Source organism: Uranotaenia lowii, chromosome 2 (assembly GCF_029784155.1).
Source record: "Uranotaenia lowii strain MFRU-FL chromosome 2, ASM2978415v1, whole genome shotgun sequence".
NCBI classification, from domain to species: Eukaryota; Metazoa; Arthropoda; class Insecta; order Diptera; family Culicidae; genus Uranotaenia; species Uranotaenia lowii.
Window position 1 is genome coordinate 316,805,089 of NC_073692.1, and position 23,770 is coordinate 316,828,858.

Here is a 23,770-nt window from a genome sequence, read left to right on the forward strand (position 1 = left end):
TAGTGACAGTTCTCGATCAAGATGTCAAAACAGGACACGCTCAGATTAGATAGCACATATTTGAATTGGAACTCCCATTTTTACACATTTTTGTTAAGTTATGCGTGTTGGTTTTGAGTTAAAATTTAAAAAAATCATCTTTGAAAACTTGAAATCACCGAAAGTGGTATGAATATCTTTACAATATGAGTATTGAGTGAAAGGGCCCAAATAGTAGGAAAAAAAAATTGTTGCTTGACGCCATCATTAATTCAAGATGGCGGCTTCCGCTTTTATTTTCAAAGCTGTAAATTACTGAAAATATCGTGAAACCTTCACAATATGGTTATTAGGTGAAAGTAATAAGAGAGTAGAATAAGAGTAGAAGGCCCTTATTCTGCGCCGCGCGTGACGTGAGGATTGTCACCTCACCTCGGAGTCACCGTGAGTTCTGTCACCTTATTCCCGGAGTCGATGGGGGTAAAGTTACAGAGGTGAGTGACTGAATGAACCCATGTGTCAAAATGGCGAAATTTGCGCTGATCTTTTGTGCCGGTGTTTACATTTCGAGTTTTGGAAATTGAATTTTAAAATAACGAGTGAAAATTCCACTTCTTCCGGGACCAGTATCGGATTGTACGGTTTCAGCAAGCTGATTGGAACGAAAAATGGGACAAATTTTGCTGCAAAAAGTGGAGTTTTCATAATTTCTGTACAAGCTTAATGTGGGCCCGGAAACAGCACCGAAATGGAGAAAAAAATCCACATAAACGCAGAAGTGGATGGCTGTTGCCTTAAAAGACCAGTGTTAAACTTCCGGATATATACGAAACCGTAGCTGCTGTTTCAGGTTGGTTAAATAAGTTGCTGTTTAGTAAAACAGTTTAAGTAGAATTGTCTTTCGTTTTCATTTCAGCAGTATGTGGAAAAAACTATTAAATGCTGGTAGGAACCAGTAAGTCAATCAACTCTACAGGCACCTGGTGGAGGAGTTTTGCATGGACCGAATACATTAATAGATGATGATTCAAAAAGGCAACCGGCGCTTTTCGCCTAGTGATAATATTACCGACTCTTTCAGCAACGCCAATAGCCAATGAATCTTTTGTTGGTCAGCAACATCGCAAACGAATTTATTTTCTTGGCAGATTTGGATTAATTAGTGTAGAAATTTTACTAGGTAATGTTATTTTGGAGCACAATTTTTCTTGATTTGATTGCTGAAAAATGATTTAGCTAATTAGCCTAGATTATTTTTTGTTAGGCCAATTTCATATTTTCAAATCACAGTTTGCAAATACAGTTTGGAAACAAATAAAACAAGATTTCTCATTTCCTACTGGGCATTTGTGAATTTAATTTACTTATAGAGATGGGGGGGAAAACTACGAAAAAAAATATTTTTAAATTCAAACTACGCAAATATATGCGTTTTTGTATAAAAATTTGCCTCCTCTGACAATGCTCCTCTTCTGCGAATAAATTAATCAAATTGTTTTTAAAATCGTCATACTTTAACGTGATTAAACATGCAGAGTCTAATTATTCAGTTTTGCATTATTTTTCCCTTAAATTTCTATCTCGTCGCCACCTGAAAAGGTACCGACAATTCTCACCTAAATTCGTCACCCGAATGCGACAATTCTCACCCACGGTGACTACGAGAATAGGGTAAAGAACTCACAAAGTTCATCCGAAGTGACGTTCCTCACCTAAACCGACTACTGGAATAGAGTGACTTGGGTGACTCGACTATCGTCACGTCATGCGCGGCGCAGAATAAGGGCCGAAGTCAAATTTCGTTGCCCGTCGCCATCTTAAATCCAAGATGGCGGCTACCACTCAACTTGAAAATACTGCAAATGACCGAAAATCGCATAAAACCTATATTATAGGGGTATAAGTTGAAAGAAATCAACCGGTAGAAGTTGAATTTCGCTATCTAACGCCATCTTGAAATCCAAGATGGCGGCTTCCGCTAAACTTTAAAATGTAGTAAATGACTTAAAATGACATGAAACCCAGGTGGTATTGGGTGGAAGGGCTTAACGAGTAGAAGTCGAATATTGCCATCTTACGCCATCTTGAAATCCAAGATGGCAGCTTTCTATAAACTTTAAAAATGCTTTAAATCATTGAATATCGCATGAAACCTCCAAAATATGGGTGTTTGTCAATTGGGATAAGCTATAGAAAAGTTTATTTTTGCATTCTGACGCTATCATGAAATCCAAGATGGTGGCTTCAGCTGAACTTAAAAATACTGTAAATGAAGGAAAATAGCATGAAACTCCCAAATATATTGTATTGGGTGCTAAGGCTAAATGATAGAAGTCAAATATCTGTTTTCGCGTTTCTCTGAAAATCTGTAAGTGACTGAAAATCCCACAAAACCACCACAATACAGACCCCGTTCGTTTTTGGCAACATTCGACTTTGGCAACATCGAATTTGGCACATGTGCCTAAATCAGACGGTTAACAGAAACAACATAACCTTATAGTTTTCGCAAGAATAGGACCAATACAATTTAAACATAAAAGCATGATAGGAATAATAGAATTACATAAATGGCAAAAAAAAAAACAAAAACTATAAACAAAACAAGAAAAGTGCTAAATGCATTAGAAACATAATGGAAAAATAATAAAAGTGATTTAAAATTATCTAAATTATCTTAAAATAGTAGTTTTAATGTAGTATTACGTGAAAAAAGTTGTGTTCAAGCGATTTTCATTGATTAACAGTATTTTAAATTCAGTGGAAGCTGCCATCTTGGATTTCAAGATGGCGTCGGAAAGAAAAAAATCGACTTCTAGTTTAGCCCTTTCACCCAATACCCGTATAGTGGTGGTTTAATGCGACTTTTTGTCAGCATTAAGCATTAAAATTTGAGCGGATGCCGCCATTTTAGATTTCAAGATGGCGTCTGATAGCGAAATTCAACTTCTACTCGTTTAGCCCTTTCACCCGATACCCATTTTGTTGGGGTTTCATGCGATTTCAAGTCATTTACACCATTTTAAAGTTCAGCGGAAGCCGCCATCTTGGATTTCAAGATGGCGTCAGACAACGAAATTTGACTTCTACTCATGATTTATTCCACGGGTCATTCAAAACCAATCCCTTTTCATCAAAAAGTCTGTCCTCATTTACTGTACTAATGATTAACAACTCAGAAATGAGGAACTCAACCTTAGCGTGTAATTGGTTGGCTTGCGAGAGAAACGTCAAATCGTAGCTTTTTTTGGGGTCATCATTAAACCATAATAAAACTATGAATTGACTCACGCCATGTTGGTTGCAAAATCGAAGGGCACAAAATGACGCCATGTTGATGGATTCACAATGCAAGCATTGGAAAAAATATTTTCAGGCCTTTTTCCATCAATTCCATCATGATTGACCATCAGATTTGACGAGGCGCATTTATTTTAAGATACTATTTCATATACATTTTACCAAAAATCTTGACTGGCAGTAGAAAAGAAGCTCAATATATGGTTAAAACATTGGTTTTTTTAGCTATTAATTTTACCAGATCATATCTGAATAATGCAATCATTATGGTTGCTGGAAAAAAATAAAAAAATAAACTCCGAGAACTGACAGAACCGAAAAAAAACAAAAATTTCTAACATGTTTAATAATAGCTTTTTAAAAGCTTTGGTGACCAACATTGATGACCAACAATTATATGTCTTGATGACGTTTCTAGGGTAGGGCCAAATAGCCTGATTTTGGCTTTATTAGAGTCCAGGTGATGTTATAGAATGCGCTTTAGCTTTTTATGGAGATTAATGCGATAGTCCAAACGATATTTTGCTGACCATAATAAAGCTAAAATTGTTACTTGGGGAACCGCCTTATTAATGAACTTTTAAAGTTCGATCAAAGGTCGGAAATAGGTTCAAAGATCCCAAGCAATCAAAAGTCACATATTTACTTGAATGAAGGCTTTGAAAACTACATATTGGCTGACAAAGAGAATCAACTGCCCAATTCCCTTGAGTGAACTTTATGTACTCATTAAGTTGCAAAAGTGATTTATATGTACGTTATAAGTGAGTTAAGTCACATAAAGTGCTAAAAAAAAAGACTTATTTTGCCTAATTCCCATGAGTGACCTATATGTACTCATTAATGAACTTGAAAGTTGCAAAAGTGATTTATATGTACGATGTAAGGGACTGAAGTCACATAAAGGACACAGAAGTGCTTAAAACGGGATTCTCTTAGTTACATGAAGTGCATTGAGGTACTTTCAAAATCACATCCCCACTTCGAGTTTTAGTTTCAGTTAAAACAACATCTAGGCGTGGTCTTGTGGTAGCGTCTTCGATTCTCACCACGAAGGTCGGGATTCAATCCCCAAGCCGGGAGAGAATTTTTTGATCATTTTACAATTTTTTTGAAAGCTGAATTAAAAGGCCGCTAGAAGCCTAATAGAAAACCAATAAGACTTGTTTTGGAACTTGAAAGTATCAGTAAGAAGTATAGAAAGTACTTCATATCAATGATAGGGCTCCCAGCAAACATTTAAGAAGGTATATCGCAGGAACAACAGAATTATTGAAACAAGTATACCAGACGAAAAGATTGTATTAAACTTACCAAAATAGCATATAGCTACAAAATTGGAGGCGATATATCTACAGTGACAAAATTCCAACGATACGATTTCCCCACAAAAAGCAAAATAAACAATTTCAGTTAATGTGAATAAAACGAAAAAAAAAAATTCCGCGTCCGAGATTTGAACTCCAGCTCTCCGAGTTCGCTATCGGGTATCTTACCACGATGCCAACTCATCAGTTGATATGAACCACGCTATTGCTCTATATATGAGATTTTCTTTTAACGAACCGGTCAAAGAAAGGGAGAGAACGGATAAATACCCAAGCAACCAAAAGTCTCATATCTACTTAAACTCGTTCCTCCAAAGTTCGAATTTCGCTGAATAAAGGTTTCAAAGGGAATGGGTACCAAATTTTCTCGAATGTGAGCATGAAAGTTACAAAAGGTTCCTCAAATAGCCTTCTATGGACTTGAAGTTCCAAAAAGTTCTTCAAATAGCCTTTTTTGTGACATTTCAATCTCACCCACACAGTATAAAAGTTACAAATTAGGTCTCAAATAGCCTTCTGTGAACTTAAAGTTCCAAGAAGTTTCTCAATTACCCTGTTTTGTGACATGTCAATCGCATCCACACAGTGTAAAAGTTACAAATTAGGTCTCAAATAGCCTTCTGTGAACTTCAAGTTCTATGAAGTTCCTCAAAAAGCCTTTTTTGTGACATGTCAATCGCATCATTCAGAATAAAAGTTGCAAATTGGATCTCAAATAGCCTTCTATGGAATCGAAGTTCCAGATAGCTCCTCAACTAGCCTTTTTTGAGACATGTCCGCCATTTCATGAATATGAAATGTGAACGAACATCACAAAAGGGCATATAATAAATAAATCATTTTTTGGAGCTTGGAAATTGTTGAAATGTTTAATTTATTTTGAAACTTCAACTCAGAACAACTTAAAGCTAACTCGCAAATGATTGTTTTTGAAAAGAGTAAATACTTTGACTTTTTGAAATTTTGTCCAACTGTATTTACTTACCACGAATTTATCACACATTGAAAAACAGTTGAAGCAATTCATTGAATAAATATCAAGATAAAATCAAGAATTTGTATAATTTTATGCTTAACAGTTAAAATCATGGAATTTCATTTTTTTTAAACCGATATTGTTTTAACGGATGATTGATTTATATGCCGTTTCGTAATGTTTAATAATCAACATGCGTCTTTGCTGCTGGCCGCTGGTTGCCCTTGCGGGTATTCTAGGAAGCTTATAACCACATCGAATTTTAGCTGCCGGTAAGGCAACATCTTGGCGTGGCGTCGTAGCAGCGTGTTCGGCTATAATCTCAGAGGATGGGGTTCAAATCTGGTACCAGGACTAATTTTTTCCATTAGGTTGGCTGCTTGAGTAAGCAAATCAAATAATTGTGTAGCAGAACTGGCGTGCGTGCCGGCATGTATCGAAAAAAAATTAAAAACAAAGCAATTAAGTATGATCAATTGAGGAAGGGAATGGGAGGAATAAAGATGGATGCCGAGAAACCGGCAGCACCACATGGGCTGGTGATGACCAAAATAAGAGAGGAGAGGAGAATTATTTTTTGTTTTTGCTGATTAAACGTTTACTTGTGGGCTGAATAGAAGGCCGTTCAAATCTTTAATGGAACTTCAAAGTTTCAATAAGAACTTAAATTTTGGGCTGAATAAAAGGAACTTCAGCACATTGATTATGCTGATTAAGATGTGTTCGACCTTTTTAACGAGACTTTTGGTTGCTTGGGTAAATAGTCAAGGCCCGCCCAGTTATCGTAAATCAGTTCATATTTAGATAGCTCAAATCGTAAATGTCGAATTAGCATATTCTCAACTTTATGGAGACATATTTACGAATTGACTAAACTGCTATACGATTCAAATTTTTGTTGGCAAAGCTTGTCGTAAATGCATGATAGAAAATCACTCAGTACCATCTTGTTTACGATGGTTATTGAAAATGTCTTTATATTCGATTTTTATTATCATTTCTATTACGATTTTTTGTTAACTGGGGCTGACAAAGCTTGTACCTGTTCATGGAACTTTCGGTTGCTTGGGATAAACTGTTTAGTTCGCTTAGGTGTCAGCAAAATGGCTTAAAACCTTGGCTTAAATACACTTGTAGGAAAAGAGGGTAAAAGGGACGATTCCCTTAACACTGAAGCGTACATTTCCGATATTATAATGGGTACACTTTTACAAATGCACAAACCACCCTCCCACAGAAAGAATACTATGTATGCCATGACCGGGATTTGATCTCATGACCATTGGCGTAGATGACTTGAACTCTAACTACTTAGCCAAGGCCGCTAGTTTTAATACATGCCATTTTTTTCTCGATGAGCGATGAGATATTTAAATCCCAGGGCTTGGGCTTTGGCTTGGGCTTGCTATCAACTACGGTCTACCTACGGCCCCTCCTGGCCAATGGCATAATGGTTGCACTCCGTGATTGGTTCGAGATAATCAACATTGCACAATGAACCAAATGAAAGGTGCTGGGAGCAAGCAACGCAATCTCACTGTACAATTTTGAGGATCTCCTACTTTTAAATGAACCAATAACGACGCCGGCCAAGTCCATGTAGTCGATAGGAGGAAAGGAAGTGCAGCACATGTGGAGATATGTTTAGCGGAGGCCGGCTGTACGCCATCCCTCCACAAATCTCCACGCCGATTGTTTGGGGAAAAGGTAATATGGTATGGAAAATCACCTTGGTAGGCGATAAAACCACTTGAAACCTAAGCTCCTAATATCCTAACCCGCTTCAGTTTCCTATTGAAACTCCTGATTGAGCCTAGAGGCCATAAGAACTAAAAAATGATAAATAGGTTGTAGATTTCCAAAGTTTCTGATGATTGATTATTTTAATAATTAATTTAATTGTCCCTAGCTAAACTCGGCCTCATATAATTGGATATCGGAATTTTGTAATGTGATTAAATTGATCTCTGAGAAATTAATTTAAAATTATGAATGCGCTGTACAGTTCGTAAAAATTCTATCAACAAACTATTAATCTATGCAAAACTTTAAAAACCATAATTGAGTTGTTTTAAAAATCCTATAAAAATTTGAAAAAGAGGTAATTTATTCGAATTTGTTGGTACAAACTAGGTTGACACTGTTTATTTAAAAAAAAAACAATGGTCGTGATGAAAATTATCCGAGAAGCAAGGAAATTTCAATTTGGGTTGATTATGTATCGACTTTGAAAATTCTACAATCGCATTAAACTTATATTAATTCTCCTGGTGGACATCATGTTTATGTTTGTGAATGAAATATTTACCTCCGAAATCCAAAAAAAACTTCTTTTATTCATACTTTGCATTTTGTGGTATAAACATATCTGGGACTTCTTAAGTTTAATCTAATTTTTTTTTACGATTTGGTTGTATTGTCAGTTTTTCACTGGGTATTTTGAAAATTTTATAATAAATTTTGTGCAGAGAAAATTCATGAAATATAACAAATTATCCGAGTCAGGAAAATAAATGTAATGAACCTTTGAAACATCAAGAATATATTTTGAAAATTATTCATGTAGTATAATTTTAAAAGACTTAGATTCCATTTTGCTAGTTTGGATGGAAAGAAAAGTGTTGGCAAAAAAAATAAAATAATTGGAATTTTCTCACCGATTTTAAGTAGGCTGCGTCTCACTCTGCGATCGAATTCGTTCAGTCTTGTTTTTGGATGCTATTTCAGCGGTCTTCATCATCCCATTCGAAGGAATTCGATATTTGAAAAGAATCCACCATTCACATAAAACAGATTTGAATAAATATAGAATTCTTTCACGAAATTGACAAAAATGTTCTCGTTCGAACAAGTAAGCGAGCTAGAAAAAAAAACTCTTCCCTTCTCATTTTTTAGACTTCTGTAAATTCGATATAAAAATCGATTTTGTATGTGTTTAGAATTTTATGCTTTGATCAGTCTCTATTTTGACGGTTTTAACAAATTTTATTGATCATAAAGGATTCAAAATACCTTCTGAAATTCGCACTCCTTAATGAGTTAAGATTATAAAAACCATTAAAATCGAAAGATTACTTATAAACATGACTTATAAAATTTTAACTACAAAAACAAATGAAATTTTGCCTTCATTCAATTCCCTGGGACCTCCCATTATCCTCCTTTTATTTTTTCCTTCAAACTTTACTATTTGATAGGGTTTCTAGCCTTTGTCCTAGTCTGGATTGCTCTTGGAAAATGTCCCTATTTTTGAAAAATGAAATATTTACCTCCAACTATAACAAAACTACACCAAAAATAAACATTTACTATGGAAAAATTTGAACCTTCCCATAAATCAACCTGTTTTCTTCTAAACGCTTTGATTTCATCAGGAAGGGTATTTGTTTGCGAACCTTCGAAATAATAGAGATTTTAAGATTTTGAAATTACATTTTTACTTACATTTGAAATCTAAAAAAAACAAACCAAGTTTTTCCCTATTTGAAACTCAACTTATAGGTTTTTAAACGTAGAAATATTTTTGAGATATTTTAACTTTAGAGTGATAATTATCTGGAAAAATTTCATGTTGATCAAAGTTTCCCCGGTGATCAATGTTACCCCGTTTTACGATACTTCGAAACTCCCTGCATCTCACACGTAAAATCCGATCGAAGCCTATAAATTAATTTGAAAGTTGTTTTCCTGAACTGTTTTACTGTACTGAGATCGTCCTTTAATTTCAGTTGTTGAAAATACCGAACGAAATCGTCCCGATCACAGGAACAAAGATTAAATGTGTATGTCTGATAATTGAAAAATTATTAGGGATACTTATCTTTGCGTGTCTCCAATACACAAACTTTCTGTTGTTCTCCTAAGGACACAATTTAAATAGTAACAGCAGCATAAAACCAACTTCATATGATCTCAACATTATTCTTCCAATTTAAATCAATGCTAAATCCCCCCAAAAAATTTCTCAGAAATCCTGTACACAATGAAATTTTTTTTTTTTTTTTTTTTTTTTTTTTTTTTTTTTTTTTTTTTTTTTTTTTTTTTCGATGAGATATTTAAATCCCAGGGGTGGAAAACAGAAGAAAAAAAACAAAAAAAGGCATTCAAATGTCAAATTGATCTGATTAAATCACCGGGCAGTGAGCAGGCATCAAATTTTGTTTCATTAGAATGACCAGCGATCTTCAAGCTACGATTTTTTAAGGTGGATCTATACTACAACCATTTTTTCCTGAATCGATCGTGGAGATCGATCTTTTCCTGAAGATCGAACAACCTACACGATACACTATGTTGATTTACAGCAAGATAACCACCGGATTTTCGGCTGAGTCGAAGTGATCCAGATATACATACTGAAGAGTATTCAAAGAAGGCAATCATAGACTTTAAGCATAGACAAATTTAAGTTTAGCGAGAATAAAATTTAGTTCCCAACCTATTCCTAACATATTCAAACCTATCAGGCGTGTTTCATATTACAAGCGTCATTTCCATAGGTTATCGGTCCAGGTCACGTCCGTCGTTTAGAAAATTTTCGTAGATGATTCAAATTTTACCGAAGGTCAGGATTCTGGAAAACCAAGAGGAAATGGTTCGATCCGGTGGAGGCTTTACCTTGGTCATCGATAAGTTGAAAGGCAGAGAAAACTACGTATCGTGGACTTTCTTCATGAAAGTAAGCCTGTGAGGAGATTGGAATCAGGCGATTCACAACCACAACCGGTTCGTTTTTGTGCTGGAAGGTGGCGCAATTTTCTGGGGTGCGAAGAAACAACCAATGGCATCATGTAAAGCGGAACTGATGGCTTTGGCGAAAACTGATTATAGGAAGCACTTTTGTGGCGGAACTTGATGTGAATGATCTGTTGAGAAACGAAGTTGAAGGTAAGCTGCGATAATCAAAATTTCGAATGGAGAAGGGATAAAGAAGGTCGGATTTTCTATCTGGTTTGAACAGCTGACGAAGAAACAAGCCTGACTTCATAACTGCAAGGTAAAAAAGCTGGCCAGCCATAAGGTGAACGAAAACGGTGGTCAAATCGTACGCTAAATAGTTAGAGTAAAGGCATGGTGATATTTTTAAAAAGTCGTAATGGACTGCAAAACAATTTTCACAGCAGGTACTTGACAGATTTCCATCAATTTTTCGTTGGCAAGTCTCATACCGGAGATAAACGAGAATAAAAAGATTATGACCAATACTTAAGATGGCTGTCAATCTGTGGAAGCTGCAAATCAGTAGGTGGTACTTACATAAAAATTGACTACATTATTGGCTGAATATACAAAGGGGATTATTCTGCGACGTGAGTGACGTGACTTACTAAATTTCATATCATTTTGTTGGCTTAAAAAGCTTCTCTAGCCACGAAATTTTCGTTCGGATGAGCTGTTATTGGTCTTTAGAGCTCATCGATACACAAATTTCCTTTCTGAAGCATTTTCTGGAGTCAGGACGAAGAAGTGAAATATCGTGAGTCACGTCACTCGCGTCGCAGAATAAGCCCCAAAGAGGAATACCTCCACAAACGACCGCTTTCCTTCCATAGCACTTCCATTGGTCCCACAAAGTTGAAACCCTTTTTTGGTTGGTTCTGGAATCATGCCATCATGCGAAAACTGTGGTGAAGTGATATTGAAAATATTAATGATATGGGTTTCAAGTGGAAGGAGAATCTGCTAATATTTACATAACTTCGATCAAATACAAAATTTGGAGTATGTAGTTCGTAGGTCAAGCTCCAAAAAATAGAGTAGGTACATCATAAAACACTTTTTAAATGGACATTACTCAAAATCCACTTTAAGATCTTCACAAAACTTTGCACACGAATAAACTCTCAGAACAATAAATACTTCTGAGAAAACTCTACTTGAAGAATTGAATAATATCTTTCATGTCATAATATTTTCACCCATGGACCTCATTTGTTTTCTTTGAATTCTGAGTTACGTTTCTGACCTACGATCGTAATGAGTTCAACCATGTTATTTATTCAATCGCTCGACTTGCATACAAGGGACAGGATCTTTTCTTGAATGATAAGCACATGAATAGAGACAGAGACGAAAGCACCCACACCAACAGTCCAAGTTCAAGTCTCAGCTGTTCTTCCCCCTAATCCAAATTTTGTTATCGCCGCATGCTTTCTGGTGCTGATGTGGTTGGGCTGGTTGAATGTTTTGCTCGCGTTGTTTTGATTTCATACATTGTACACACACCTTCACAAAAATCGGATGAAGGTACTTGCCGTATATCAGGTTCAAAAGCATTGAGTTAAGTTAAAGCATAATAATAAAGAAGAAAAAATATTGAAAAAATGTAATCTGATTGAGGATATGTTTAAAACCTGAAGCAACGTTTAATCGTACAAATAAAGTTTAGAGACTATCGAATTTTGAGCATTTATAAAAACGTCATTTACGATCGATACCTTTCAGAGACAGGTAAGCTCAATGGTGTGGGTGGCATGTCCAATATCATTGCAAAGATCATGCATTGCAGGTCTGTGCCATCGAATTATCAGACAGGAGTTCATTATTAATTAAAGTCCACCTTTTAATCTTATCTTGCTATTTGACCAGTTTTGCAACCAAAATATAATGTAGGAAAGTGGAAGCACAAATAATTGCCACAACTCGAGCAACACCCTTAACTAAACTTGTGTGTCTGATTGCATAGATTGTGCGTTCGATTGAAGCAGGATTTTTTTTCATCGACTGAATTTGCATGCCACAATGAATCCACGTATCGTGATTATTGGTGCCGGTGCATCCGGTGTGGCTGCTGCCACCCGGTTGATTGAGAAAGGCTACCGAAATGTGACTGTTCTCGAAGCGGAGAAACGCCTGGGCGGACGGATTCACACCGTACCCTTTGCCGCTAATGTTATCGATTTGGGGGCTCAGTGGTAAGTCTTCATTTGTTGCTTTTGAATAAAAAGAAAAACAACGAAAATAAATTAGGTACACGTGATAGAACATATCTACCACCAATTTATCATTAGAAAACTAAATTTATAAATATAGAGTTCATGTTGGAAATTCTTAATCTATTTTTTTTTTTATTTCCAACATCTATTTGGCTTAACCTCTGTTCCATAGCTGGCCAAGTGGGTATTGGAAGCAGAGAAAATTACAGATCTATTTTACATTCTACGAAAAATTTAGCTATTGTTTTATAAATTTCAATATCACGTTTCTTTAACAAAATTTGTGTATCAGGAACAACACCTTTGTTCACAAGAATCCTCCATAAAGCATTTCTTTTCGCACTGAAGTTCGAACAAGTAAACAGGAAGTGATTCTCAATCTATAGTGATGTTTTGAGTTGGAACAATAATATAAAAGAAAGGCAAGACCAAATTTTGTCAATAAAGGTTCTGTATTTATAGCTCGAAAGCATTGTGATGCTTTAGTAGTGTTACTGAAATAGCTATTTTTTTTTAAATTTACAACTAGTTTATTAAAGGCCTTTTACTTTTACAAAGTTTTAATGTGCCGAGTGTATTCGATTCACTAGGTAAGTAGGAAAGGGAGCCGTAATAGTCGCGGCGACTCAACTGTTAGAAATCTTAAAATAAAGGAAAGGAGTGGGTTTAAGAAATAGCTATAATTTCTGCAAAATGTAGAAATAAACCCTTATTAACATATAATTCTTTTACCTTATTACAGGTGCCATGGGGAAGTGAAGAACGTCGTCTATGGACTGGGTTCACGATTTAACGTCTTCGATAGCAACCGGGCGAGGTATGAAAACTTTCCGCTGACCAAATCTAATGGCCAGGAAGTGCCCCGGGAGGTCAGTGAAAAGCTGATAAACTTGATGTGGACAATTTTGGAAACGTACAGAAACGAGCTGAGCCAGCACCGTGGTTCGTTGGGATCGTTTATTATGGAAAAGTTTGCCGCCTTGCTGCAAACGGACGAGTACGCTGACATTGACCAGACAACGGCGTACCAATTTTTGGAATTTTTCCACAAATTTGAAAATTCCATCGAAGCATCGGACAGCTGGTTCGATACTTCCGGTCCGGGCTATCTGCACTACTGGGAATGTGAAGGAGACATGCTGTTGAATTGGAAGGATAAAGGATACGTTACTGTTCTGGATATCTTGATGGTATGTATTTTCGCGGAATAAAATATTTCCATCCATCAATGATATGGTTAGATAAGATTTATTTGGTAAGTTGGTCTTGAGCGGTATTTACCATTCCGCTCCAAACAATCAAATCTGAAATCTTGGATTGTTGGTTTCCCGATCAGGAAGGTGTAACAAAATTATTCCTCAAAAGTAAATAACTGGACAAAATAATTATATATGGTATCCAGTTTTCTATAATTTTATTCACAAACTTTTGGATCTTTTTTTCGAATTTATTCAATGTGGATTATTTTTCTAAATGACATTGCTCACATGCAAGTGGAAAACTGTCGGGACAGCGAGATAAAGTAAACCGCGCCTAGTACTGAGTAATGAACAAAGGATGCTGAATTTATTTCTGAAACATACCTACATCGAGTTTTCAAGCACTCTCGCTAGGATTAGCTAGAAGAAGCGTTAAGCAATCGAGACCGAAGAGTCGAGCGAGACCGAAGGGCTCGACACTGCTCTTCAACGCTAAATGAAATGATCCCACTTGATAAAATCTCGAAGACGTTGTGAGTAGATCGGCCTCCATAAGTTCAGTCGGGTAGTACTGACAGTAAGGTTTTTTTTACACTGATACACCGCGTGAAAAACCGTGTTAATTCCCGAAAACCGTGCTAATTCCCGAAAACCGTTTAAAAAAAACAAATATTGCTATCCGAAGGAGTGCTAATTGAGGAAAACCGTGTAAAAAAAGACCATTCAAATTCTGCAGCTTTAAAACTCGAAACAATAAGACATGTAACTTGATACTTAAGACCTGAGATCTGAGACTTGAGACATGACACCTGCGAACCGGTATTTGAGACTTGAGACCTGACAATTGAGACATGGGACCTGAGAACTGATACCTGAGACGTGGGACTTGAGACCTGAGACTTGAGACTTAAAACATGACACCTGAGACCTAAGACATGGGACATTATACCTGAGACATAAAACCGTTTTAATTCGCAAAATCCGTGTAAAAAAAACGTGGTAATTCCCGAAAACCCTGTAAAAAAGGCCGTGTAAAAAACCGCGTAAAAAATTCTTTGGTGTATTTCGATTATGCCTAGCTGAACCAACTCCTTTGGATAGCAATATTTGGTGCCAATATGTTTCGTCCTTTTCTATGCATGTTCACTTAGGATCAAGGCAATGCAGTTTTGGTTATTTTATTGGCCATATTCGGCCTCTGTTCTTGAGAGTGATGTTGATGTCATGCTGGGGTGACAAGCGTCACGTTACATTCTGTATTAAAATAAGAAAGTAAAGCAACGCATTCTTTTCTTTCGGTAGCCATTAAAAACTCATCAGATCATGATCCGGATTGCGAGAATGCCGAAATTTTAACCGACAAAATTCCTTGCAATTTTTTCAGGAATGAGAGTGCATGGGAATTTTCACACCGATTAAGATATTATTTAGTTTATTTTCACAAATTCAGACGTATCTTCGAACTATTGTGCTTTAAACCCAAAATCACTGCTTCAAACCGAAAAAAAACCATTTCCTACTTGTCGCGCTAGAAAACATCCTGGCATCAGGTTTGTCGGGCTTTCCAAAGCGCTCAGTATGTCAGATCTGCGCTTTTTCCATGGAGAGTAAATGAGAGCAGTTATGTCGCGTGAACAGGGCACAAATCAACGCGCTGCTTGTCGCCTCAGTATACAGCACCCTGATACGCATTGCTGCTTGTGCCAACATCAACCGATCGTACCGTGACAAAACGTGAAGAGATAAGCGGTGTGCGATTTACGATCGGGAACGTCTCTAACCGTACCGTTTAGGTATCTCAGAATTAGCTTAGCTTCGTTCAGCGAAAGACGGTTTCTTAACCTAGTACGAAAGCCGCCAATAATCCGACATTTCACTTTAAAGCTTCGTCAATTTTGGAGTATTCATTGGAGCACATAATCAACATAAAGAAAACATACCGGTCTGCTACTTTTCAGATGTACAGGCACCGGTCAGCAGCAGATTGATAGAATCGGAGCGCCTTTTGCAACCCATCGATTCGCTGATTCTAGGCCCTGGCCGCCTGCTCAAGTCCGTAAAAACTGCTCCTCAATCGACACATCTTCTGTCGATCGTCGCTCCCGTAACCTGTTGGCTTTCGCACGTAGATCTGCTCCCGAAGTTACTCATACATGTAGGCGGTCTCGATATCGACGTGCCTCGCAAACATTTCTTGCTTGGTTGCGATCGACAGTAGAGTTATGAAAGTGATTTGCTTCACCACAGGAGCGAATACAAAATGTGTACCGTATTAAATCCTTGTGCGACCAGCCGCGCCTTGCATCGCATTGTTTCGTCATTTGCGTCCTGTAGGGTCGAAGCTTGGTTGGGATTTCGTCTGCTGGCACATCTTCGTTTCCAGTTGACCGCGGATCATAACCTTCGAATGCTCCTCTGTCACTCCAGTCATGAAATTCTTCAACAACATCGTAGTCAAAATCGATGGTAGTTATTTCTTGAATACCTCAATCGAAACAATTTCAGTTGACAAAAATCTGGTTTTCTGCCAGACCAGATATCGCTTGATGAGCATCCTAAAGCACTTGAATGGTTTGACCACTACATAACACCGGGATTGTTTTACAAAAAATTGGTTTCGGAATTTTTTTTAAGGTTTATTTATGACACTTTACCACCTTGTGGCATTCGTGTCTAGTGAGTTTTGTTTTTACAAAAATTTGTAAACATTACATTTAAAAAAAAATTCTTTAAGTGATTTTTCGTTTGTTTCTTCGTTTTTTAAGATTTCAAAAACAGTTTCCTCGATATTGAATTCCTTACGAGCTTCTTCGTATCCGCGACAGTCGGTCAAAATGTGTTGCACAGTGGTTTGTACGCCGCAGAACTGGCATATCGGTGGGGAGCTTCTGTCAAACAAGTGTGCATGGGTCAATCATGTATGACCTATGCGTAATCTTGTTAAAACACGCTGGTCTGATGAGCATTTCCGGTCTTTAGGTTTTATGGGCGTATATTTGTGTTGCCTAAGGAATGGCTGATTTGAATGCCATTTGTGTTCCCATGTGCTCGATATGCTGGTTTTAACGTTCCGAATAGCATCTTGAGCTGGAATTCTACGATCGGCTGACGGTGGGGTACTATTACGGGCGATGTTAGCACATTTATCGGCTTCTTCATTGCCAGGTATTCCAGCATGTCCTGATACCCAAGTGAATATAAGATTTCGCTCGCGTGCATGGTTTCCTAAGGATTGGATCCATGGATGTCGGGATGCTCCTTTATAGAGTGCGTCCAAGCAGCTTGCTGAGTCGGTAAGGATGAGCGTGGGTTCATTTCTGTTCGATTCTTGGACAGCAACGTTTAGTGCATACGCCTCTGCTGAAAAAAATACTGCAATCACTTGGCAAATTGTGATTGATTTTCCTGGGTGGTAGATAAACTCTAGCCCCAGTGCTGTTGTTATCTTTAGAACCGTCGGTGTATATGTGTTGAAATGTCGAATATTTACTAGCTATGAACTCGTTGAACTTCGGGAGTACGATTCTTTGGCTTCTTCCTGCTTTAATGCTTCTTTTTAATGTAATATCAATTTTCGGAAGGAAATGATTCCACGTACAATCTGTAAGCCTTGAAAGTGGGTAGACGCTGGGTACTGGTGTGTTGGTGGTTGATTGAAAGACATTTTTCGATCGAACAACTGTCAACGTACTTTGATCAATGTTTTTTTTCCGCCAGTCGAATGCCTAATTGCACTAGTCGTTGCACAAGCAATAGTCGAAATGTAAGACAACCAGACTCAGCTAAAAGAGATTCAACTGGGCTTGAACGAAAAGCTCCGGATGATTGTCTGACAACTTCGTTGTATGTAGGTGTGAGCCTCTCGTCCATCAAATCAATGTTGCAGCTGGTCAGGCCAACACCATAAAGTAACTTGGAAGTGACCAAAGAGTTTCCGACCTGAAGCAGGGTTTTACGGTGACACGATTTTCGCAGCTCTGTTTAACTTGTCGGAAATGTTGGCGGAAGTTCATTTTACAATCCAAGAGTACACCTAGTACTCTCACGGTTCTGACTTGAGGTATGGGTTCTCTGTTAAGCTTGGTCGGTCTGCCTCGCTTTCTGTGCTTGATTCTGCATATGTGCATTAGTTTGGACTTCGGAGCTGACAACGTGAAACCTAGGGGCTTATTCTGCGACGCGAGTGACATGACTCACGAAATTTCACTTCTTCGTCCTGACTCCAGAAAATGCTTTAGCAAAGAAATTTGTGTATCGATGAGTTCTGAAGACCAATAGCAGCTCATACGAACGAAAATTTCGAGACTAGAGAGGCTATCTAAGCCAGCAAAACGATATGAAATTTTGTGAGTCACGTCATTCGCGTCGCAGAATAAGCCCCCTACTGATGTTGTCCATTTGACAACGGCATTTGCAGCTGCTCTCAGTTCTTGGCGCAATTTTACTCTATCCGTACCTTTGGAAATCAGGAGAACATCGTCGGCGTATAGGAGAGTTTCTACGTTACTTGATATAACATCAAACAAAGGTTGCATGGCTACTAAGAAGAGCGTTACGGACAAAGTAGATCCCTGAGGAACTCCGTTTTCAGCAGATCGTAGAGTTGATAACGATCCGTTTGCAGATACCTTGAACGTTCTGTGCTCGAGGTAGCTGCATAACATATTCAGCATACGGCCTCTTATTTTCCAACCTCTCAATGTGCGCAGAATATGAGTCCTGTTGGTGGTATCGAACGCCTTCGAAATGTCCAGAGATACCAACTCTATGTGCTCCGAATCGTTGATGTTTGTAAGGGTTTCTAGCTGGGCAAAATGAGTATCCGCTCCATGACCAGCACGGAAAGCGTGTTGACGGTGATCTAATCTACCGGTGGCTCCGAGCTCGGTAACTAGACGACGATTTAACATACGTTCGAATACTTTACCCATGCAGCTCAGGAGAGTTATGAATCTGTATCCATCTGGATGACTTCAATTTCCATCTGGTTTGGGGATAGAGATTACAATACCGTGTCTCCAGGATGGTGGAAATTGTCCCGATGTCCAAATACGATTGTAGAGTTCCAAGAGAGCACGCTTGGAAGATCCAGGCAGTTTTTGTAGCATAGGGTATCCGATATTGTCATGGCCTGCTGGTTTCGGAATGAAACTACATCTTTGTAAGGGAACTCAATTAAACATTGAATGTTCGGAAAATCTAATTCTAATTTTCTTTATTTTGAGAGGATTTTAACCATCGTAGTCATTCGTCCTTTGTATTCATGTTTTACATATTAAGGTTCACTTAAATTTTGCGTAGTAAGTTCGAACTAATCAATTCGCTGGATTGAGAGCTGCTTCCACGTTGTGTCCAATACCACTAGATTGCCTCTCAGTCGCGTGTTCTCTGCATTCTCCAATAATGTGTTGTACGGTTAGCGGCTCGTTACGAGTGACGGAGGGTTTTATTCCTTCAGTGAAGAACTCAGCATGTGTGACCACTGTGTTACCAGTACGCAGTCTGGTCAATGCTCGTCGCTCCAATGGGTTTTTCCTGTCATTCCAAGCTATCGTACATTCCTTGATTCGTCGAAGGAACAGCTGTCTGTTTTCACTCTAGTCTACCTCCCATTTCGTCCGGAAAAGCATATATCTTTCAACAGCTCCAAAAATTCCAGATGATCATTTGCAGCGAAACCCAAACCTGCTGATGACTTCGGAGTTGATACACACCACTCAGTATTAAAAACGATCAATGTGCATGGATTCAGATCAACTTTTTGTTTGTTAATTGTATCGTATAAAATTTTGTAGCTTGACGCCTTGAGATATTAGACCTTTCTTTTGTTAAACAATTTTTTTTGTATGAAAATTAGGTTGAGGGGGGAATAAACCAGTCAAGTTAAATATCCCTGGAAAAAGTCGAATTTACCATTGATCAAACTACTAAATAGTGAGTACGGTGATTAGGAATACCACAGTAGGTATGAGACTCCTACAGCTCATACGGAGCCCAATAAGTTAGGGAATCAAACATTATCGTAATTCCTTCTCTCTACAAGGCTGTTTTCCATTCTCTCTAGAAACGCCACCCGTTTACAACGGCAGACTGTGAACCCATCAACCTGGAAGACTATACCCAATTCAGCAAAAGTGTTGCCAACATTTGCTGGAATTCAGGGCCGGACAGTTTGGCTTCGATACGGTGCGTCGATGGTTCGGTCTACGATGCCGATCATGTGATTTGTACCGTTTCGTTGGGTGTTCTTAAGGAAAAGTATGAGAGCATGTTTTCACCGGAACTTCCTGCTATTAAAAAGAATGCCATCCAAGGACTGACTCTGGGAACGGTGGACAAACTTATGCTGGAATTTAAGAAACCGTTTTGGCCAAAGGATTGGCAAGGCTTGAGTTTGTTGTGGAACAAGGAAGATTTGGAGGAAATTCGGAAATCACCCAACAGCTGGATAGAGGACGTTTTTGGATTCTACCCCGTCGACTATCAACCGAACGTGCTTTGCGGTTGGATATCCGGCAAGAGCGCACGCCGCATGGAAAGATGCAGCGAGGAGGACGTTCGGAAGTGCTGTCTGTATTTACTGAGAAAATTTATGAAAGATTCAACCATTCCAGAGCCAGTCTCCTTCAAACGGTCTCAATGGTACAGCAACCCGAACTTCCGTGGGTCGTACAGCTTCCGTTCGATGACAACGGATCTGCTGAATACTTCGGCGGAGCATTTAGCCTTACCGTTGACGAATGCTTGCGGTATCCCGATTGTACAGTTTGCTGGTGAAGCTACCCACAGCCATTTCTACTCGACGGTGCACGGAGCCATTGAGAGTGGATGGCGGGAGGCGGACAGGTTAATAGGACTGTACGAGAGGTATGTTGTTTCCAAATTATTTTTCGGCATGTTTTTGTGTGTGAGTGTGAACATTTTATCAGAATAAAATTGTGCAGTAGAACGCAGACTTTTAACGATCGATCAAACAATAAAAAATAAGAATATCTTTTATGAGCTTTAAAAATGTAGACATATTGACACAATCGAAAAAGGTTTGATCGATCTTTGTTCTATCGAAATACAACTATATTTTACACTGTAGTTAGTTTTCCTTAAGGTATCTAGTAATGATATCCGCATGATATATGGTTGAGTTCTTATGCGCTGTTTTCTCTTTATCTTTTTAATTGTAGGAAAGCACATCTTTAAAATGCCAAAATAAACTAAGACGAGTTTACCCCGTTTTTGTTTCTACTAAAAATCCAATATTCCAATAAAACAACGAGCTACAACTTCTATAAATGGAACACACTTTTATACTGAGATTGTTTTTACAAACTACACAACCCAACAATTGTTTTACCTTTGATGTTTTGATTGGATGCTATTTGGTATTTCTCCAACATTACTTTGTTTTATATTTGTTATATTAAGCCGTTTTCCGTTAAGATAAGACAATCAAAATGTTTTGCTTAAGCCATTTTTATACATCAATTTTAAATCATTCCTATCTGCTCCGGTTTTATTTGGTTTCTGAAAAGCTTTTGATAGCCATCAAATATTAACGTCTAACATCGTGTCAACAACTGAAATTTTATTTTAGAGTTCTTACTAACGACTTTGATAAAGGGCCAAAGGCGTACGTTGACGTATTGATACTTGGTGCCGGCATGTCAGGACTGGGTGCAGCCAAGGCCTTGCGGGAGTCGGGAAAGAGTTTTGCCCTGCTGGAGGCACAATCTTGCGCAGGTGGACGCATCAGAACGGTATCGATGAAGGGACTTGGAGACTTTCGGGGCCCGCGAGTAGATGCCGGTGCCCAATGGTTGCACGGAAAACAGAACGATTTGCACGATATAGCCAAGATGAACGGGTTATTGAGGGATGAGTTATCAGAGGAAGGTTTGGGACAGTACCTTAAGGATGATGGATATCGAATAGATGATTTTTTGGTGAAAAGGGTAGACTTTTTAGTTGGACAAATTTTAGAAGACTGCGAACAATTCGCTCAAAAAGATAGTGTTCGATTTCCTGCATCCGTAGAAGAGTTTCTTAGAAAAGAATTTGAAAAACGATCAAAAGACTTATTTACTGATGCGGAGTTACTATTAGCGCAGCAATTGCTGGATTGGCATATTCGGTTCCAGATCATAGATAACTCATGCATCAGTTTGTCGGACGTCTCGGCCAAACTCTGGGGAAGCTATTCCTTCAATGGAGAGAGTTGCCAAGCTCACATCAACATGAAACACGGTTTTCAGGCGTTGGTTGACTGTCTAAAAGAGGACATCGGACAGGAAAGGATAATCTACAACAAAGAAGTAACACAGATCCGGTGGAGAGATCTTGAATCACGCGTAACAGTCATTTGTTCCGATGGAACTAAATACATCTGCCAACACCTTATAGTAACGTTCTCCTTAGGAGTATTGAAGGTTTCCCTCAACAAACTTTTTCTGCCACCACTCCCCAAATCGTATCGAAGGCCAATCCTGAACATCGGCTTCGGTACTATTGATAAAATATTTCTTCAGTTCGATCAACCTTGGTGGGGCGAAGCCGAAGGAATACAACTGATATGGAAAGACAACTGCATGGACGAAAATGCCCACTGGACAAGATTTATTTCGGGGTTCGACGTTATGAGCCCTGGCCCCTCAAATACTCTTCTCGGTTGGGTTGGAAGCCATGGGGCGCTTGAAATGGAAAAGCTATCCGATGAACAGATCGTTGAGGACTGCCTTTTCATTTTGAAGAAATTTACCCGGAAAACTATCCCCAAACCGGTTAGTTTTTTCTGGTAAGTAGTTATAACACTGACCATGTGGTCAGTAGTTATAAGGTATAAGAGTTAAGTGTAGTTTAAAACATGTTTTTACCTTATCCGTTCCCAACAGCACCCGATGGCACTCCAATCCATTCATCCAAGGTTCCTACAGCTACACCTCGGTCAACTGTGACTACGAAACGCGTTATTTGGAAGCGCTAGGAGAGCCCCTAGCTTGTGATGCGTACCATCCGATAAGCGGGGAACGGATTAGCAGCCCCAGTAATAGTGATGGTCATAGTCAAGCTATCAAAAATGGCAAACTTGAAATATCGTCGTCTGCCACGATCAGATTCGCCGGGGAAGCATGCCACGAGCGATACTTTTCCACCGTCCATGGTGCGTTCCTGTCCGGGATGGAGCAGGCCCGGAAGTTGCTTGAAAACTAGTTTTTTGTTTGTTTCGGCAGTAAAACCAAAATTGTTTACGAAATCTTTTTAATTATTCATGAGAAATTTTCAATTGAGATTCGGAAACCTTGTTATTTTATTCAAGTATTCATTTGGTAAACCGTCTTGGAATTCAAAAATATGAAGTGTTTCTTTTGGAGTACTGTTCCTGTCTTTGGCAATAGTTGAACAACTTTTTATGTATACATACCTCTTAATCCAGGGTTTATTTAAAGTTGCTCATAACGATAAACTTGTAGGACATTCCTATTCACTAGCAACTTTTCTCATTTGCAAATTTAAAAATAAAAACTTTCGGTTCCGCCATTTTCCTACTCGGACCCTCTTTTTCAAATATTCCACTAACCAGCTCAACAGACATCTGTAGGCAGGTTGACAAACCAACTTTGGGCTCCTTCAAGAATTTTCAGTTGCTCAAATAAAAAAAAAACGAGCAAAAAAGTGTTCAGTACAGCCGTGATAGCGCAATCATCACAAAAGAGAAACGATTCGCATTCGCATTCACATTAGGTGTGTTCTACACCAGATGTATACAAATAATGCTCAAAAGTGTTAACACAGAGGCACACTCTAATTCTCCTTGACTCAGATTTGAAGGAAAACAATTCAAAATGCGCCAAAACTAGGACAACTCAAATTTTGATTAGAGCGGCACAACTCAAAACTGAATTGTAGGGGTTTTCGCGAATTCTGAGTTGTTTTTATTCAGGGTGGTTTAGGCTTGTTCATGGATCGACTGAATGAAAAAAAAATCAAAAATTCAAAAATTTTAAAGCCGTATTGAGGGGAATTTCTTATTTCAAAAAGAAAAAGACGATTGTGCGGTGT

General features: G+C 38.3%; 1 protein-coding gene across 2 annotated transcripts; it reads left to right on the forward strand.

Annotated features, from left to right (window-relative positions):
- The first annotated feature begins 12,058 nt into the window (after nucleotides 1-12,058).
- On the forward strand, nucleotides 12,059-22,954 carry LOC129747696 (spermine oxidase-like). 2 transcript variants are annotated; one of them, XM_055742012.1, is made up of 5 exons: nucleotides 12,059-12,497; nucleotides 13,261-13,708; nucleotides 19,782-20,584; nucleotides 21,309-22,505; nucleotides 22,603-22,954. In XM_055742012.1, the coding sequence occupies exons 1-5, from the start codon at nucleotides 12,325-12,327 to the stop codon at nucleotides 22,919-22,921; spliced, it is 2,940 nt and encodes a 979-aa protein (XP_055597987.1). In that variant the 5' UTR covers nucleotides 12,059-12,324; the 3' UTR covers nucleotides 22,922-22,954. The 2 variants fall into 2 exon arrangements, with proteins under 2 accessions (XP_055597987.1, XP_055597988.1); XM_055742013.1 differs by lacking the exons at nucleotides 21,309-22,505; nucleotides 22,603-22,954 and adding an exon at nucleotides 20,899-21,007 and having other exon boundaries at nucleotides 12,062-12,497.
- The last annotated feature ends 816 nt before the right edge of the window (nucleotides 22,955-23,770 follow it).

Excerpts from the sequence above, each read along its gene's own strand:
- LOC129747696 (XM_055742012.1), top strand. The coding sequence starts at position 12,325 with ATGAATCCACGTATCGTGATTATTGGTGCCGGTGCATCCGGTGTGGCT. Across the intron at positions 12,498-13,260 it reads ATCGATTTGGGGGCTCAGTG|GTGCCATGGGGAAGTGAAGA; the intron begins GTAAGTCTTCAT and ends ACCTTATTACAG. Across the intron at positions 13,709-19,781 it reads CTGTTCTGGATATCTTGATG|AAACGCCACCCGTTTACAAC; the intron begins GTATGTATTTTC and ends CATTCTCTCTAG.